Here is a 20,530-nt window from a genome sequence, read left to right as displayed (position 1 = left end):
TCACCAGCTGCCTGAATAGGCGTTGGCCGAGGCCTTAGCATAGGCATTGCCTCCACCGCCGCCCCAGCTGTTGGCATTAGCGCTGGCTTGGCTGTTGGCATAGGAACCGCCGCCGCCGCCACCTCCACCGCCATGATAGCCACCACCCGGATAGCCTCCTCCGCCGCCGCCGCCCTGATGTCCGCCGCCATGATGACCACCGCCTCCTCGCGCCGCCATAGTGACCACCGCCTCCACCACCGCCATAGTGTCCACCTCCGCCGCCGCCTCCATAGCTAGGCACTTTCTTTATGACATAGACATCATAGCTGGGCTGCTTGTAGCCGCCTCCTCCATGACCTCCTCCACCATAGCCGCCTCCTCCATGACCTCCTCCACCATAACCGCCTCCGCCTCCACCAAAGCCTCCTCCTCCCCCAAAGCCGCCGCCTCCTCCTCCACCATAGCCGCCTCCGCCGCCACCATAGCCGCCACCTCCTCCTAGTCCATGCAGCAGCTTCTTCTTCAGCTGCAGCAACGATGGCTCCGCCAGCGCCAGACAGCAGCTCAACAGCAGAATCCACAGCAATCTTGGGCGTTGCATTGCTAAAAGAGCTTCAAGTCGCGAGTTCCGGGTTAACAGCAAAGGGTCAAAGCGTCGCGATGTACTGCTGGCCAACAACTAATTGCACTGCAGCTCATCACATGGCAATTTATAAGGCCCGATGATGTTCTCAGCTCCGTTCGCTGGCCCTCCATTGTTTTTGGGGCCGGTTAGGTAGTCATCTGCCTACTTTACTGTTGTGCATGTTGTAGTTGTTGCTGTTGTTGTTGTTGTTGTTGTTCTAATACTACGCCGGATACGATGCATTTTGCACTTACACAACAATGAAAACAAATCAAAGTTTAAACAATTCGAATGCTAAGCGAGATGCCCTGCAAAAATTATTATAAGCATAGCTTATAATTTTTATTGCAAACTTCGAGCTTAGATTTAGTAAAAAGCTATTTTTTTTATAGACTTAAGGCAGCTGCAGCAATTTGTAGCATTAAATTACGTATACGCAACGTAGCTTAGCTGAAATTATTGTGCAGCTTTGATTAAAAAAAAAAACACTCACTAATATGCGTATATTAGCAATTAAAAAGCAATATTCGTATTTAAAATTTTTAACACTTGGCAGTCAAATATTGCGCATACGCCCCATACGCTGTTTGAAAAATCAACTATAGTAGCAATATCTTTTGTTGTAATATCATAAACAATTACAAACATCATGTTAACAGCTGGAAAATCCCTCTTACTCATTCATCCATATTAACTAGCAAACAGCTCTAAGCTAAATCACAATTCCAAACTCCCACAATTCTCGCTCTCATCACTCTCAGCTGAATTGTTTGCTGGAATTAAAGTAAAAAAACCCATGCACCAAAATAATTTGTAGTTAAGCATCAATGACGCAAAATATTGAAACAGTATTAAGTAGAGATTACAATTTTCACAAGCATAAATTTACTTAAGCCATGAGGCTCAACCCACGGGGGAGCACCTAAGCACACCTAACAGCATTAATTTGTTTAATTGTTAGAAAATTCCCCGTACCGAGCAAACAAAAAAGAAAAGAACATTGCTTCAGTTATTTCATAAAATATATATATTTATATATATTTATAGGCATGTTTATATATACATATGTTCGTATGTATGTATGTATGCATGTATATGACATTTTGGAATGATAATAATGTAGTACATCAGTTACATTTATGTATGTATGTGAGTGTGTGTGTGTGTGTGTGTAAGTGTATTTGTGTGTAGTTCTCTAGTGGCACAGTCCACGAATTATAGCTAAGTGTGTATGTGTGTGTGTGTGTTTTTCTTTAATATTATATATTAATTTTGATGCATTTTGTGTGTGTGTGTGTGTGTTTACATTTTATATATAATGTATACATCATTTGTTTTTTTTTTTGTTTTTTTTTTGGAAAACCAAACTACAAACAACTAATTTCCAATGGCTTACTCAAGTCCAGTTGCAATTTAATGTTTTTCACTTAGTTATAAATAATTTCTATATGTTAAGGTTTCATTTAAATATATAAGTATATAAAGTTTTTTAACTAATTTAATTGCTTTCAAAGCTGCGCTCTGTAAAAAATACTAAAAATAATACACATGATAATAATATATGTCTAGCAAAAAATGCAAAAAAAAAGGATTAATTAAACTTTGTTTTTATGCTATAACTATGGATAATGCACAATAAGCTGCTTAAAACCAAAGCGAGCAAGCCAAACTCAAATATATGCAGCGATTAACTTTGCTATCGATAAGTCGATAAAGCAATGTTTAAAGTAAAGTTGCTCTCCTAGTCTCAGTGTGTGTGTGTGTGTATGTGTGTGTGTCGCTCTTGTCGCTTAGCTTAGAATCTAAACTAGTTGCCTATAAGTTTTGTTTTTCTTCTTTTTTTTCTTTCAATATATACTATGTATAAATATATAATGCATGTGTATGTGTGTGTGTATATATGCCTACTTGTGTATGTATGTAAATAAATACAATTCTTTATCTAAAGTAAAAGTTGTCTTCTCGCTTGTTGTTTGTTTGTTTGTTTGATTTATCAATTGGCTAAATGTAACATATATATTGTTCGCTTGTTCTTTTTGTTGTTGTTGTTGCTTCAGTTTTTGTTGTTGTTGTTGTTGTAGTCTAGGATTGTTGGGAGGGCATTCAGTAGAGCTGATAACATTTAAAGCGCTCTCAATATTCATATTTTAAATATTATTATTACTAGTATTATTATTGTTATTGTTGTTGCTGTTGGTATTGTAATAATTGCACTTATTAGTTAAAATTAAATGTTGCTTATTGTTTAACTGCTATTGTTGTTAGATGCTGATCATCTGCTTGCTCTAGTTGCTTGCAATATATATAATATATATATACGTCTAGGCATTATATATTCATTTTACTAACAATCAAATTCAGTACTTTCCATAAATTGTTCAATACAATTTAGATATATATAGCTATGTATGTGTATGTTTTTATTTTTATATATGTATGTGTCTTGTATATGTGTGTGTGTGTGTGTGTTAGTGCTAATTTATATATTATAAACCAAATATATAGTATTTTTCTTGGAATGACCGCTCAGCGTGTAAATTGTGTATGTGTGTATGTGTGTGTGTGGTCTTATAAACTAGGAATGCATAGCTTATGTCGCTACTACTACAAAAAAATTATATATATTTATATATAATTGTATATATATAGAATAGAATACATTTTATGTAGTTTATGCAGTTTGCTGTCTGAGCTGCATATTTAAATACTATATAAAAAATACAAATTGTTGTTTGCTTTTGTTTCAACTGCTGTGTGTGTGTGTGTGTGTGTAATACTTATAAATTTATAAAGGGAGCACGTGCTGGGGCTGGGCCTGGGTCTGGGGCTGGGGCTGGGACTGGGGCTGGGCGACTCTCGTCTAGCGCGTAAAGGCACTGAGAAAATGTGGACCGCCCATGTCGAATTGCTGCTGCTCGTAGACATCGTCGGGGAGTGCGCCGACGCCCAGGCCGGCGGGCACACCGTTGGCCAGGCCGAAGCTGCCACCGTTGGCGGCCAGCGTGGCGGCAGCGGCGGCGGCCACAGTCGCGCTTTCAGTTGACTAATCGCCAGCATGGGCGGCTTGTCGCCGGGCTTCCAGCGCCGATGTATGCCCATGGACTTGAGTTTCTGGCAGACGGACGAGGGTGATATGTTGATGCCCTTCTCGGCCAGCCGTGCCGACACCTTCCAGTACTGTATGTTGCTGTCCTCCTTGATCAGTTCGAGTATTTCGCGTGTGATCTCCTTGTCGCGCAGCTCGCGCTCTGCGGCCTTTAAGCGGCGACGTGGATGCAACAGTTTGCCGCCATTGTGGGCAGCATGTTGCTGTTGTTGCTGCTGATGATGATGTTGCTGCTGCTGCTGCTGATAATGTGATGTATCTGCTGCTGCTGAGTGACGCAGTTGCTGCTGCTGCTGCTGTTGTTGCTGTTGCAAGAGCAACTCTTGCTGCTGTCGCTGCTGCTTTTGCTGCTGCTGCTTGAGCAATTCCATTTGTTGCTGCTGCAATTGTTGCTGTCGCTGCAGCTCCTGTCGTTGCTGTTGCTCCTGCTGCTGCTGCTGCTGCTGCTGCTGCTGCTGGTGATGTTGCTCCTTGGCTGCTGCTGCAGCAGCTGCATCAGCCAGACGCTGCTCCTCGCGCTCACCAGCGCGCTTATTGCGATACGACAGCGGCACGCCCTTCAATATGGCATCGCGCACCTTCCAGGCGGTCATCTGGGAAACGTTCAGCGCACGCGCAATCTCCATGGTGGATGAGTTCTGCGCCACCAGCAGCTTGGCCATGGCGTACTTTTCATCATCGATAAAGACGTTCGGTTTGCGCGGCTTCTTGCCAGGCTGATGCAGCTGCTGTTGTTGCTGCTGCTGCTGCTGCTGCTGTTGCTGCTGTGCTGCTAGGCTGCTGCTGTTGCTGCTGAAAGAGCGTCAGTTAGACAGAGATAGCTATAGTTGGATCGCGACTTACTCTTCATGGCTGCTGCGTGTGCTTGGCATGGAGCGCAGGGACAAGTTGACAGGCAATGCGTGACTGCAATTCAAATAAATTAAATACATAAACTTAAATACATATAAATTTAAACAAGTGATTTACTTGGCTGTGGCCACATGGGCGGGCGGATAACGCGTTAGCATCGGCAGCGCGCCATTGTGCGCAGCTTTCTGCTGCTGTTGCTGCTGCTGCTGCTGTTGCTGTTGCTGTTGCTGTTGCAGCTGCAACTGTTGAGCATTGACAATGTGCGGAAAGCGCTGCGACTCCGCCAGCAAGCGCTGATAGACCTCGACGTCGGCGCGTGTGCTCAGCATGGCTGCTGGCGATACGGAGACGCCGCGACTGTTGCCCGCCAGCGAGTGCTGCTCATGCTCATCGGCAGCATCGTTGCCGGCGTTCGGACTGTAGCCATTGTGCAGCAGCTGGCCACAGACGTCGTCGTCCGCAGCGTAGCCTGCGGTCTCCTCGGCGCCAATTTCGCCTGCGTCCATTTCATCGTGGCCGGCATAGTCGCCATCGTCGAGCTCATCGTCCAGCTGCAGCTGCAGCGCTGACTGCTGCTCATCATCGCTGTCCAGCTGCTCCTGCTTGATCAGTCCCATGCCCATGCTCATGTTCATGCTCAGCTGTCCATAGTTGAGTTCGCGTTCGCGTTCCTCCAACTGCTGCTGCTGTTGCTGCTGTCGCTGTTGCTGTTGCTGCTGCTGCTGCTGCTGCTGCTGCTGCTCCTCGCTGGCTTGATCGACAACACGCTCGTGCAGGCTGACGCCATTGACCAGACTCTTGCGCAGACGCCAGGCAAAGGTGCGCGATATATTAAGCTCATTGGCAATGACTGTGGTCGTCGCCTCGCGCAAGATCAGCTGCTTGGCCAGCGCAATCTTCTTGGCGTCCAGCTTGATGCGAGTGCGGCCCTTGCGCTTGTTGTTGGCCAGGCCCAGTCTGCAAATGCAGAGAACACAAAATGTTAAGCAGCCGAAAGCTTGAGCTGCAAGCGGCGCCAACTTACTTGCGATTGTTTAGATGCACTGCAGCCGTATCCAGTGGCGGCTTGCGCGTGGCCATGCGCTTCGAGAAATTATTGAACTGCACAATGTTCTGCTTGAAGAGCTGCTGCAGCGGCCTGCAAAAGTTAACAACAATTAGTAAACAAATGGGCAGCAAAAAATTAATAAAACAAAATTACATCTTGGCCGCCTTGGAGGGGCAGCCAGTGCGCTTATGCCAGCCCAGATGATGTCCAGTGGGAAAGAGCACATGGCAATCGGAGCACTGCATGGGTCGTCTATGGAAATAATTGAATTGAATATTTTGCATTTCAGATTTGACTGCCACTTACGTTTGATTGCGTCGCTTCTTGACGCAGCGACCACGTCGTATGTGCTTCTCCAGGAAACGCTTGTAGAAGTAGGTCTTGCGGCAATTGGTGCACTCGTAGACGGGACCGGGTGCGCCATGCACGCTCTGCATGTGCGCCTTGAGTATCTGCTTCATCTCGAAGATCTGATAGCAATGCGGACACTGGAAGCCGCGCACGCCCGCCGCTGCCGCCGCCGCTGCTGCTGCTGCTGTCGCTTGGGCGGCGGCCACGCCGTTCACCGAAATGCAATCCGCATCTTGATCGCTGCCCGCCAGCATGTTGGGCTCAATGAGCTCAATTTCGGGTATCAGTGGCAGCGACATGTCCTCATCGTCATCCTCCTCCTCCTCCTCCTCCTCCTCTTCCTCGTCCTCACCATGGCCATGACGCCGCTGCTGTTGGTCGCCTGCCCCGCCTGGAAACTTGTTCAGGCGCTGCTGCATATATTCCTGCATCAGGCGTATGGACTTGAGTGTCATATGGTTGGGCAGCTCGCCATCGTTGTCATCATCAGCGTCCTCATCCTCATGCGCGACTTCTGCTTGCTGCTCCACATCAGCGACTGTCTGCTGCTGCTGCTGCTGCTGCTGCTCCGCTTCGAGTGCATCCATTTCGGTCTCCTGCTCCTGCTGCTGCTGCTGCCCATTGCTGTTGCCATGTCCGTTCTGCTCCGTGCCTGGCACACGCTCCACACGCGGCGTAGCCTCAGCCTCGTCCTCCTCGTCGGAGCTGCTGTTGCTGCTACTGCTGCTGCTGCTGCCACCGCCGCTGCTGCTGCCAGTGGCACTGCTTCCGCTGCTGCTGCCGCCGCTGGCACTCACTCGACTCTTGCGGCTCTTGCCCTGACGCACAGCAACTGCTGCTGCTGCTGCTGCTGCTGCTGCTGCTCCAGCTGTGGTGGCCGCCTCCTCTGTCTGCGTCTCAGGTCCAGTCTCAAGTTCATTGGGCGCATGCAGCAGTTCGCCGGCGCTGCTGCTGCCGCTGCTGTGGCTCTGGCTGCTGTTGTGGCCCTCGATCTTCTTGATCAGCAGCTGCTGCCGATAAAAGTTGTCCGCATCCTCGCACTTCTTCTTGAACAAGCAGGCCGAGATCGCCGTCTTGGCACAGCCGACGCACACCTGTTGCGGCAAGGTGTCATTCTTGGATATCTGGAAAGAGAAAAGAATTATTGTAGAATTTTAAAAATTATTTTACATTTTTAAATGCATTTTGCTAATGTGAAAACCTAAATATTTAAATGAATAAATCAAAAATACAAATAAAATTAATTTCCAATTGTTGTTTAATCAAATACATTAAACCTTTTGTATTAATAAAAAAAAAATGTAAAAAATAAAAAATAAATATATGCATAGAATTCATTTAAATGCTTTTTAAATTCATTTGCCTTACTTCACATTATTATTAATTAAAAAATAATTAGTTAGTAACAATTACATAACTAAATAATAAATATACTCTTGCTATAAATTTACCCAACGTATTTTTCTAATCTTAAATTGTAAAAGAAACTAGATTACAAAATATTCTTTTTATGCAACAAAATAAAGAATTGTGAACTATTTTAAATCATTAGTAGCTGTCTACACGTACAAACTATAAGTATAAAAAAAAATATATATATATATATATGTATATATAGAGATAAAGCAACTTATCTTTGCAGCTGAAACGAAACTATAACAATTACATAAGCAAACAAGTAAATTATTTGATCTAATCTCAAATTGTATATAACAAAAAAATATAATTGAATATATACATGTGTATGTATATGTGATTAGTTATAAATGTTAGCTCAGGTACATGCATGTGTCTGGATATTTTGATGGAAATTAGATATGAGAATATACAATTTAAACAGAAACAACTTGTTTATTTATTTTTTATTATGCACACACACACACACACTTACATATGAATAATTCATAAAATGTACCTAAGTATGTATTTGTATGTATTAATAACACAGCTGCCTTTCAAAAACCTTGATACGGAAAATTGTCTTGTTTATTTAAGAATTAGCAGAGCTACAAAAATAAATATGTATTTGTATTTGTATTTGTATTTGTGTTTGTGTTAGTGTCTGTGTGCCCATTATAAACACGATACGTTACGATCTCTCATGTTTCCAAATAGCCAAGAGAGTAAACTAAAACCCAAACGCTAAAGAAATCAAATAATACTATATAATAATAAGTAGGAAAGACAAAAAACTTGTCGTTTTTTGCAGACAAAAGCCAAAGAAAAAGAAAAGGAAAAAAACTAAACCGCTTAAGAAAACAACTACAATGAAAATAATGTATGGCGCATGAATATGAAATTCAGTAAATATAATAAAAATTATATAAATGGGCTTGGGTTGGAGTTGGGGGGGAGTACAAAAACAAATCAAAGACAATGCTAAAGCTAAAGCTAAAGCCAGAGCAGCTGCCACTAACAAAGTCTAAGCGCAGGGACTGAGCGGCAGCGGAACGAGGGGGAGAAGTGAAAAAAGAGTGCAAGAGCGGAAGACAAGAGTTGTTGCCGCCCCATTGGGGGGCCAACGAACGTCTAAGCCGTCTCTAAATGAATGAACGGCAAAGAGAGCGAGAAACTGACTGACTGAGAGAGCGCGCGCGAGCAAGAGAGTGAGGAAGAGAGCGTGCAAAGACTAACTTTGTCTTTGGCAGTGTGAGAGCTCTGAGCAAAAGTTAAATTTGTAAGCGAGTGTGAGAGAGAGAGAGGACTCACATAAAATTGTAAAAGAAAATTTTTTATGGAATTAAACCAAACATATGAATTATACATACAGCTGCATGTGCTCATGTGTGTGTGTGTGTGTGTGTGTGTATACGACAAACAAAAGCAATGTAAAGAAAAAAGGCAAGCGTAACCACCAGCAATTCAAACGGTAAATTATTTTACAAAAGCAACAACAAGGAAAATATACATACATATGTATATACAGACAGTAGTATGTATTTATTTATGTACGAAATAAGCAGCAAGAAATTCCATTAAAAATATATACACACACACACACACACACACACACACACACACACATAGATAGTTAGATAGATATGCAGGCGCACACACAGATACGGATACTTAAAAAATATGAAACCTTCGTATAGAGCATATATGAATATAATATAAAAACTAAGCCGAGCGAGCTCAACTGAACTGAATCAAAGAAGCAAAAGCAGCAATAAAAAAAAACCTCAAATAAATAAATAAAAAGACAAATACATAAGTTTATATTGTATATAGCAAACGAAACGAAACGATTTTTTAATGTCAGTTACTGTGAAATAGTAAACACAACATAAAGAAAGAACGATAATAAAAAACATAAGAGAAAAAATAAAAAAAAAAACAGTTGTTAATTGTGTGTTGCCGTCTTTTCTATGAAAATATGTTAATATGAGACGCGCTTATATAAAAGGAACTTCTTTATGAAATGCCAATGCCCCTTGAGCTTACAAAAGGGTAGCGGCAGAAGTAGAAGAAGAAGCAGCAGCATGTGTGTGTTTCATACCCAATGTTTCCGTTACAAGAGCTCTATAGTAATATTTTATGCTAAATATGAAGCTTTTGTTTTTTTTTTTTAGTTACAACAGCTCCAAGCACTATTCTTAGTCAATGCTAATCTACATATAATAATTTATAATCTATAATTTATAGACTTGGAGCTCTCTCTCACCTTAACATCCGCCAGCGTGGTGATCTTTTGCCAGAGCGAGTCCTCGCCGAATATGGATATCATTTGCATTGAATTCGTATGCGAAGTTATGCAAATTCGGCATAATTGTGGATTGCATATCTCCTCCTCCAGCTCCATATTGGCAATATCGCGTATCTGGCTATCAATTGGGAATTTGCTTTAAGCTCGGCTCGGCTCGGCGCGAGTTCAATTGGATTTCGATTGGGAATTGAAGGCGTTGGAGCAGCCAGCCGGCCAGCCAGCTAGCTGCATGCCAGGATGCTTTAATACTGGCGCAACTTCAGCTCTCAGCTCTGCTGCTTCCTCACTCTTGTCTCGTCGCTCTCTTGCGCGCTCTCTCTCTCTCTCTTTCTCTCTCTTGCAGGCACTTGTTGACTGCAGTTTATCCGCCGCCCTCTTGACGCAGCAGCGACAACGGCGACGACGACATTGGTCGAGACCCCGGTGTCAGTAACAAGTGTCAATCCAAAGTTCGTCTCTTAGCTGCTCCCGCTTCTTCTTCCTCTTCTTCTTCTTCTTCTTTGGCTGCTGGTTATTTATCTGGTCATAAGCTCGTACAACTGAACTGAACTGAACTGGCGGCGGCGTTTCGGTAACTGAATATAGAGAATAAGAAACTATTTATTATTAGGAGCGCAAAAGAATTTCATACATAAGAAAACGGCAAAAACTAAATAAATAAAAGACAATGGAAAACAAAATAAACAGCACACACACACACACACGAACAGAAAACAGCAATAACAAAAAACGGGCAGCAACAAAACAATTGAAATTCAAGAAAATATATAAAACGCTCCTAAGCCCTCCTAAGATCCCTCCATGCCCATTCACACCCCACCACACACACCTTCGACGCAACAACCTCCAATCTATAAACGAGAGTCGTAGCGTATTTTTTATATTTTTTATTATTGTGTAGATTCCGAAATACAACAACAACTGCAATACAATTCTTACGCTCACAAAGATACGAGCTTGATACTCACACACACACACACACACACGCAAGCGAAAATTAAATTACACAAAAGAAAACAAGTCGAAACTAAAAAAAATAACATTCACACACACACACACACTAAGGCACTAACACTTACATACATAGATATAAAGAACAAGCGAGAAGCAAACAAATAAATAATAGCAAAAATAAAAAAAAATCGTAACGAAACGAAATAAAATAAACTCTATGAGTCCGGATGACGGCTGCAAGGCAAGGAACTAAACAAGGGGGAGGGGGGGCAATAGGAAGGCAAGGCGAGGTGAACTGAAATGAACTGAACTGAGCTCAAGCTGAGGTGTGTGTGTGGAGTGAGGTGAGGTGAGCAGTGAGCAGTGAGCAGTGAGGTGAGGTTAACCGCCACAACGATAAATTTATGTTTACTCTCTCGCTCTTACGCTTAGCGCTCAATATGCTCAGTGCTCTAGCATTCTTTGCTGTTTCTATAAATATACGTATGTGTGTGTGTGTGTGTGTGTGTGCTTTAAGTGCGTCTTATGCGTATGAGTGTGAGTGCAAGGACAGTCCCCCCAAAAGGCAACACACACACACACACACACAGGTGGGGGTAATAAGCAGAAGAAGAAGCAAAAGCAGCTGAAGTAAACTACGCAAAATGCCAAGGACAATGCAAAGAGCTCTGCATATAAAAAGCAAACAAATTGCAATTGATTGCAATCAGCCTAGAGTTGTTATAAATGCAGAGAGTTTACACAATATACTATATACATATTTTTATTATACATATGTATATGTATATGTATGTACATATATGTATCTGCAAGCAATTTGCATGTCACATGTTGCTTTACATGCAATTTATTATTAAGCTCTAGTTAATTGCATACAACTATTTGCATTTGATATTCGCTAAAGCTGATAAGCTCTATTATTACAGTTATTCTCTCATACATACATACACACATAACTAAATAAATAAATACAAGTTAAGGCATTCATCTCTGTAGAACGACAATGTAAAATTCCTCAAACTGAACCAGTTCGTAAACACACACACACACACACACACATGCACACAGTGTAACTCTTCTTGAAGCAAAAACACACAACGTACTTGTATAAAATAGTAGTAGGCAACAAAAACAAAAAAAAAAATAAAACTAACAAGAGAATCTCTCGAAATTGGATGCGTTAGCTTCAATAGCGTCTCCATCTGCAGTGATCGAGCGAGAGATGCGCAAGCGAGCAAGCAGTCCCCAAGTCCCAGTCCCAGTCCCAAGAACATCTCACAGAGATCTAGAAAATTGCAGTTCAAGCTCAAATAGAAACAAGAACATTGCGAACATTTACAACAACTTTCACACATACAAACACACTCACACACACACACACACACACACATAGATAGAGCGCATACAAATACAAAGTTAGAGACAGCGACGACCTGGAAACTGGAACTGAAAACCCAACCAATTTGCAATACATATTTGTACGACAAGTACTTGTGTGTGTGTGTAAGTAACTAGCTGTATGTGTGTGTGTGTGTGTCTACGATTCCCGTCTCCATGACGGTGTCTCTTTTTCTTGTCATAGCGTACAAACATACTTAACTACAATATGAACGTTAGTATCTGTATAATTTACACACACACACACACACACACATGAGTATTTATTTATGCCCCGTGCCCGCATATGTTGCTATATATGAACATTCAATTGTATCCACTGCCATCAATTATTAACATTCATTGTAGTTATATTTTCAACTTCTAAATCAACGGCTAACCAAAATAGCAAAACCAAATACATATATGTACATACATATATATTATGTAAATTAAATATCAAATTGAAACCATAGTAAAGTCATAAAAACAACAATAAGCCACACACATTAACGTCTCAAGCATAGAGCGAATATAAGGAAATATTACAAATGCACACACAAGAGCGAGCGAGCGAGCGAGAGCGTGAGAGCGAACAAACGCGAGAGAGCGCCAATGCTGCCGGCAAATGAATGGAGTGGGGGCTTCAAGCTAAGAGAGCGCCTGCAGCAGCAGCAGCAGCGAAGTAGCAAAGAGAGCGCCAAAAGCTTACAAAATAGTAAATGGCAAGCAGAAAAGTCAAGAAACTCAACTCAACAATGTTGACTTGTTTGTTTTTAGTTGCTGTTGCTGTTGCTGTCGCTGCTGCTGTTCCTGTTGGCCCGTTGCTTTAGTTTTATTTTACTAAATATTTTATTTCACATGCTTTAGTCGCACAAGTACCCAAGCCCCGACTACAACAACTATTAAAAAACAAGCAAGACAAACACGATCCATACATAACTAAAATATATGTATGTGCACATATGTGCTATAAAAACTTCATGTACACACACACACACACACACACATGCATGTTTTAATACTCAAGCCAACTCTTCTGTTCGTCGTCGTTAAATTTCTGTTGTATTTAGTATTTTTTTTTTCATTTCATTTTGCTATTGTACAGTTCTACAGAAAATTTATACAACGCACAACAGTGCTAAATAAATGAAGGGGGGTTGGTATTGGCAGAGGGGGGTTACCAAAGAGTTAGAGTGTGTGCAGGTGATTTCTTTGTAGTGTGTGTGTGTGTGTGTGAGTGTGGGCGGGGGGTTGCCTCTATTGAATTTAATATTTGTGAGCGCCAACTAACGAACGTAACGAACAAAGTAAAGCGAAGAAAAAAACCGACGTTGACTTTTAGAACCACAACACACAACAGAGTCAAAGACAGGCCACACACACACATACACATGCATCCATATACACAATTAAGTGCAGCATATTGCAATTGTATGTGTGCACTAGATAAATGCTAAATGTTTAGAAAGTATGCATCATTAGCTGTTTTGCTATTGTTGCTGCGCTTGTTATTTGTTATTCTTACGCTTATTGTCGACGACTTGGCGCGTGGGACGTAACAACATAGTGGGAGTGGCCAGGATGCGCCACCATTAGACGCATCCGCACCCAATCAGCGTGGATTTATTTATTGAACAAGCAAAGCAGCAAACCAAGCTATGTACGTAATTTATTTTACACCCTTATGCTTTGGCATAAACAAAGTAAATAGCATAAAACAAAGCTTATGGAAATTAATGGAAATTTTGTATATACAACGCTTGCTAGTTGGGAAAGCTCTTAAGCTGGAATTGCATGAGTTGGAATTATTTCATACAAATATTGTCAGCAGAGAATTTGAATAAGAAGAGAAGCAGTAAGTAATACAAATTATACAACTTTGTTCAAAAGAATCCCAAATTATGCGTTTCTTATTTTTGTTATTGATTTCATATAGCTGCAAATGTTGCATTTAATAGTCTACTAAATGTTTGTTTAATTATTTCATGCTTGAAACATTGATTTTATAAACTAAATAGCTTGTTAGAAAATGCATATCAAAATTTTTATTGCAGTTAAATGCGAATTAATCCAATGTCAATCCACTGAACTGAACTTAACTGAACTCAGCAGAGTTTCAAACTTACAGCAATGTGAAGAGATCAGCGGGCATAGAAACATGAACAGAGATGCGTGTGGTAATTACAAAATCACGACAATTGTTGTGCACAAAAAACTGAGCTAAATAAATAATAATTTACGTGTGCTTGCCATAACAATGGCCCCGGAAGAAGCATCAAGCACACCCATACTTACATATAAGTATATATTATCTGATAGTTTTGATTGTTAGCAGGGGGAACAAGGGAAACTTACAAGCACACACACACACACTTGTTGTTTAAATCGAAAGAAGATTCGAGAGAGCGAGAGAGAGACAATCTAAAGCTATAGATTAACAATCTCATCATGCGTTCAGTTCAAGGTGTGGCTCTAACATAAAACAGAATTGAAGATTGGAAAGGAATATGCTAAGTACACTAAAAAATATAAGTACACACATACATATGTATGTATGCAAATTAATATAAATTTTGATATTATTTGCATTATAAGCAAATGGCGTATGGCGTATGGAATGATATTCAATCTAGAATTGAATTGAAAAAAGACTTGCCCCCAATTGTGTAAGCAATTTCCACGTAGCGTTTGGATTTGTGTTTCACAAAAAAACAAAAACAAGTAAACAAAAGAAAAGTTATGAGCTGTGTGGCAAACCGCATAATTGATGCTCTCTCTCGCTCTCTTTATATTAAATGCTTATTATTGATTGTTGCTGAGCATAGCAACAATGTAACTCGATAGTTGTATAGAGTATAATATTAGTGCAAGAAACCGTTCTTAGAAATACAAAAATAGTGTTGACGATAATGGAAAATCAGTTACCAGAGAAACACACAAATAAAACATGTGGACAAACATAAATAAGTATGTATGTATGTATGTTTGTATAAATTAAGTACAAGCAAAAATAAACAAAGCTTATAATGATAGCTATGATAATTGTGCTGCTGCTGGGATGGGAATGGGAATGGGCATGGGCATGGGGAGATGGCAACCAATGGAAGACAAACCCATGTGTAAACAGCGTAGGATGCGGAGACAAACGCAACGCAAGCAGAATAAGAAGTTGAGCAACTATACAAACATATATATACATATATATACTTTGGCAGCAAGAGATGCGTGTGGGCGGTGGGTGCGCTACAATGTGAACGACGCGGCAAGCTAAGAAATATTCTAGCTGAGCAAAAGCAAGAGAGAGAGAGAGAACTCAAGATAGGCTGGAATAGTTCAAAACTTAAAACTAGTTGAAATGAAATAAAAACAACAACAACAAGTTGGTAATGGCAACAAGCAACAAGCAAATGTAATAAAGATAAACACACACACATACAAACTGGTAACTGAGCAGCATAGAACCAAGACTCAGCTAGAGAGAGAGTGAGAGAGCGAAAGGTGCAGCGCATCATAGACAAGTTTATCCCAGCAGGCAGCGCACCATAAATGATGATGCTGATGGCCACAGTGTCAGCAGCAGAATCCTCACACACACACACACACACACACATACACGTATTGCAGCTTCACTCCATCCAAGTTGTGTTACCCACCTCAATATAAGCATCATTATCACCAACAACAACAATGTTCATCATTAATTCAACGCAATGCAAAGTTTAACCGCAAAGCCAAAGAACAAAAACAAACTCAGCTGCATACACACATACACAGATGCAAGCACTCATACACACACATACAGTGAGCTAAAAATATTGCAAACATTTTCTTAGATTACCATCCTTAAGCTGAGCAAGAGCGAGAGCGCGAGCGCGAGCTTCAGCTGTGCAGCTTAAAGAGCGCCAGCAGCTTAAGCTTAAGCTAAGAGAGCAGACAGAGCGAGCGGCAGCGCACAGAAGAGAGCCGGCAGAGTTACGCGTAATGCGAAATACACGTGCAATAAATGCAATTACCGCATTCGAATGCGAATATGTACGTATGTATGTATGTATGTATGTATGAGTTGGCGTGAGTACAACTGCTTTCATGTATGTATGTGTGTATATGGGCGTGAGTGTGTGTGCAAGTTTTTATAATTTGCTGTAGCTTTTCATTACAAGACTTTTCTTCGAACATGGCAAACACATTTACCTACATATGTATACACTATTTAATACACTAAAAATATAGCTGGCTATCATAGCTTTGATAAATTTATAAATACACACACATATGTACATATGTCTGTAGGAATGCACACCTGTGGCTTTTATCATTATTGACACATTTATATAAAACAGTTGCATTAGATAGTGCGCTGTTTGAATATAAATTACTTTAATTATAATATTTGTCTATTTCACTTGTAGTGTATTTGATGCTTCGGTGTGGCCTTGCATTAATTTACATACATACATACATACATATGTATATACCTTCTTCCTACTTGTTATTTTATGCGTTCAAAAAAACTTGAGAAGTGCAAAAACAACAACAACAGCAACAGCAACTACTACAAAAACAATAACGAACGACAGTTTCTATATACAAACTTACATACGCAGTCGCTGCCGCTGTTTGCGTTGCAGTTGCAGTCGCAGTTGCCGTTTGTTTGCACAAGCGTTCTCCTGTGTGTGTGCGAGCCAGAGCTCAAGAGAGTGTGAGTGAGTAAGTGAGTGAGAGGTGTGTGTGCTGCTACTCCTCCCCCATCCCCCATCCCCATTCCCATTCCCATTCCCATTCCCATCCCCATTCGCAGGCATTGCCTGTGCCTGGTCTTGGCTGCACTTACTGTTTTTGTCGTTTTTATTTTTATTATTATTATTCGTTTTCGTACATACGTATAAATATATGAACACACATACATATACATATGAATGTAGCTATGTAAGTATGTGTGCAAGTGTAGATATATTTCTTTTCATATGCAGTTTTATATGCGTGTAAGACGACGACGACTTTGTCTATGCACTCAATGTGTGTGTGTGTGAGCTTATATGTGCGTCTGTGTGTGTGTGTGCTAGTGTTCGTGTTCGCCTCGGATCAAATTTGTTGAATTGTTTATTTAGTACGCTGTCGTTGTAGCGCTGACGCTATTTTTTTTATTATTTTCATTTATTTTTTCAGTTATTGTTATTATCGTTAGTTGCAGTTACATTCGCTCTCAACATTGTTGTTGTTGTTGTTAGTTGGCTTCGTTCGTTGTTTTGCAGCTCATTCGTGATACATTCATACACCGTAATTATTGCCATCCCGCTCTATCGTTTTTGGTATTTGTAAATTACATAAATTGTCTTGGACTATAAATTACGGGAAGATTATTATGGATTGCTTGCTGCTTGGTTTGGGTTTGGGCTTTGTGCAAGCAACACACACACATACGTTTGTATGCAGTGTGTGTGTGTGTGTGTGTGTAGTTGTTGCTATTGTTGGCTTGGTTTGGATTTGGCTTTTGGCATCGTTGGAAACCGAACGCAAAAACCACACACAACATTTTCTGTGGCAGTGTGTGTGCGTTTTTTATGCTTTTTATAGAGATCTGCATTTAATGATACTCCTGCACTCGCTCTCTGGCACATAAAAATGTATGCATATTACAATCTGCTCTGCTTACAAGTACAGTGTACGCTCGCTAGCGTGAACGAACAGTACAATAATTGAGACACTAAGCAAATGATCAAAAAAAAAAAACATTGCATACTTCACAGATTCCGAAAAATATAGAACACACTTTTATATCTCTTGAGTTTAAATTAAATAGCCCAAACACTGTCTTGTAATTAATGAGCTCACGCTATCGAGCGTTCACTGTACGTACGTATGTATAGCCAGACTAGGTGTGCACATAAATATCTGATGGGGTAATGGGGATATGGTAATAATAAATAGCCAGTTTTGCAATGCGTAGAGACAAAGTCTACGCCGCAGGATCATTATAAATATGCTTAAATTCGTCTGGAAGCGACGTCTTTTATCTTTACCGCTCTCTCACTCTTAGTTTGAGATAAGATGCAATAATTTCCAATGTTCCCATTTCTATACGTGCAACAAATTTATACAACTCAAGTTACAATTAGTTTCCAATATGAATAACTCAACAACTGCATTGTGGGCAACTTGCGTATGTAACGGTTATTTGAATTGAGTAACAGCCGCGAGGTCATTGAGCTAGAAAAACAAATGGCTCAAGCATGAATACATAAAAACTATTCATAAAAACAATACAAACAGCATATGTGTGTATGTATGTAATAATGTATGTAATAAATGTTTAGTTTAATTTTGCTAGCAAATAAAAAAATCACTTAATTCAATTTACAATACATTAAAAATACAAAAAAAAAAACACATGTACTTGAATATGTTCGCTTTAACCTGACGTTTTACTTTTTATCAAGTGATCAAATACAAAAAGAACAATAAACAAAACCTTACACACACACACACACACACACACACACTCAAGCGTACACGCAGATAGGCGCTCTCTTGGCATTTCTTGGGCATTTTTAAACGTAATCTTTGCCGCATGCCAAACACACGCATACTAACAAAGATTGAGCGCGATAGATAGAAAGAGAGAGAGAGAGAGAGAGAGAGAGAGAGAGAGAGCGCGCGCGCAAGAGACCAGGGGCATTGATTTAACGTAACTATTCAAATAGTTCTCGAGGTACAAGTGAGCATAGTTAATAGTAAACAACAATAAGAACCTAGGCGAATGCCAGGCAATAAACACCGGGGCCAATACAAACACACACGCACACAGATGCAAACACACAAACAAACACATGCATGCCATACATACGCAAGCGAGCAATAATAACAATAATAAATTGAAGAGTTAAACTAATAACAGCCCATACATATGTACATGCGTACAGACATTCATATCTCCATAATATAAATGTGTATTTTGCTTTTGTATGTAAAGTAAATGTCGGCGCATATATATACGTACCTTTTATTTAGTCAAAATTGCTATTTATTTTCTTCTTTTGCCTTTCGTGTGGTGTCTATGATATCTCTGTGTAGTCGTCGTAGTTGCTGCTTTTGTTGTTGTTGTTGTTGTTGTTGTTGTTGCTGCTGTTGCTGCTGTTGCTGTTGGTGTTACTTTGTCGTTTCTTTTTACTTATTAGTTTTTCACACAAGGCAGAGAATCAAATTGGAATCGGAATGTCTAAAGTTACTTTTATTGTTCGTGTTCGTAAATCGTACGTTGTGTGTTTCTTCTCTTACACACATATTAATTCAACTACTAATGCACACAAGCATAAGTATTTATGCATGTTTGTAACATGTCTGTGTGCATATGAAATAGTAATTTATGCTTTGTGCTTACATAAAATACGCTAATTCATTGCTGCGTTTGCATTTCATTATTTTACACATTTACACATTTGAATTGTACATTCAATTCACTGTCACTAACAACAATCATAAATTAAACATTAAAAAAATGTTAAACAAACAGTAAAAAAATATATATTCGCACACTCTCACAAACAATGCTGTTCTATTCAATTAATCACTAAGTATGCATATTATAATTTTCAATTAATAGTTAAACACAAGTTAGAATGCGCATTTACAGTTACTGTTACAACAGTTGTTTTGAGTTTAACTACAGCACAGCACGTCCGTTCACGTCTAAAATCCAACAACAATTGCGAGTTTCTTGTCGACAGTGCTGCCAACTTGGTATTTTTCTCATCAGAGCAGCAGCGGGAAAGATTTAAGTTTGGCGGCAAGCGCGCGCTCTTAATTTGAAGCACAAAATAACCTTATTGTTTAAGCTAGAGAGTGCAAAGACCGAATTTCTACTGTTGTCTAATCTTACCAAATGCATATAACAAAATATAAATATTGCCAATGCTGTTTGGCATACTTCTTTATTTAAATATTGTAACACAGCCGGATCACACACTGTCATCCCAGCGAACATATCAACTAAATTGATTAAATGTGATATATTTAACTCATAATTATCTATTAAACATTAATTTTTGTAAGTCTTTAACTTGCTCTTGAACGACTTGCCGAGTTTTCATATATAATTCAACAAAATAAATATTATTTACATTTCTGTGTATGTCCTTCGCGTTCTTTTGAACACTGTTAATTTGGTGTTGCCAGTAATTTTAACACAACATTTTCATTAAATATTTTTCGTGCGTACTTCTTTGTAGCTTACTTGTTTCACAAATAATGCAATAAGATTTCGTAAATAGTTTTTAAAATTATTCGATTGTTATTCGATTGGGCCTGTTGTGATTTAAGTTGAATGCAACCTTGCCGGCTAGATTTTGACAATTGGAATGCACGGCTCCCAACTGGAATTTGGTGAGAGTAACGCGAGAGAGAAAAGCTTCCACGCGAAATATTGAGTGCATGAGTGTGTGTGCGCATAGCCCAAAGTGTATCGTGGAAAAGCTTCCAATCAGAATTTGGAAGTTTTTTCCATATTGATTAGTTATGTCGCTTTTGTTG

General features: G+C 40.1%; 2 protein-coding genes across 2 annotated transcripts; both read right to left on the bottom strand.

Annotated features, from left to right (window-relative positions):
- On the bottom strand, nucleotides 1–583 carry LOC117134916 (glycine-rich cell wall structural protein-like). The gene is made up of 2 exons (XM_033294389.1): nucleotides 256–583; nucleotides 1–122 (listed from the first exon to the last, which is right to left on the bottom strand). The coding sequence occupies exons 1-2, from the start codon at nucleotides 581–583 to the stop codon at nucleotides 1–3; spliced, it is 450 nt and encodes a 149-aa protein (XP_033150280.1).
- A 2,708-nt stretch (nucleotides 584–3,291) lies between these two features.
- LOC108606727 (plectin) lies at nucleotides 3,292–19,696 on the bottom strand. Its single transcript, XM_033294318.1, is given in 9 exon segments — nucleotides 3,292–3,640; nucleotides 3,643–4,505; nucleotides 4,557–4,619; nucleotides 4,683–5,522; nucleotides 5,590–5,703; nucleotides 5,767–5,865; nucleotides 5,920–7,088; nucleotides 9,629–10,245; nucleotides 19,002–19,696. Coding segments are annotated over 8 exon segments (3,459 nt in total). The 5' UTR covers nucleotides 9,767–10,245; nucleotides 19,002–19,696; the 3' UTR covers nucleotides 3,292–3,467.
- Nucleotides 19,697–20,530: the final 834 nt, after the last annotated feature.

Source organism: Drosophila busckii, chromosome X, assembly GCF_011750605.1.
Source record: "Drosophila busckii strain San Diego stock center, stock number 13000-0081.31 chromosome X, ASM1175060v1, whole genome shotgun sequence".
In the NCBI taxonomy this organism is placed as follows: domain Eukaryota; kingdom Metazoa; phylum Arthropoda; class Insecta; order Diptera; family Drosophilidae; genus Drosophila; species Drosophila busckii.
Note: the sequence above shows the minus strand (reverse complement) of the source record. Positions and strands in the feature narration are given on the sequence as shown.

Excerpts from the sequence above, each read along its gene's own strand:
- LOC117134916 (XM_033294389.1), bottom strand. The coding sequence starts at position 583 with ATGCAACGCCCAAGATTGCTGTGGATTCTGCTGTTGAGCTGCTGTCTG. Across the intron at positions 123-255 it reads CTATGGAGGCGGCGGCGGAG|GTGGCGGCGGCGGCGGTTCC; the intron begins GTGGACACTATG and ends ATGGCGGTGGAG.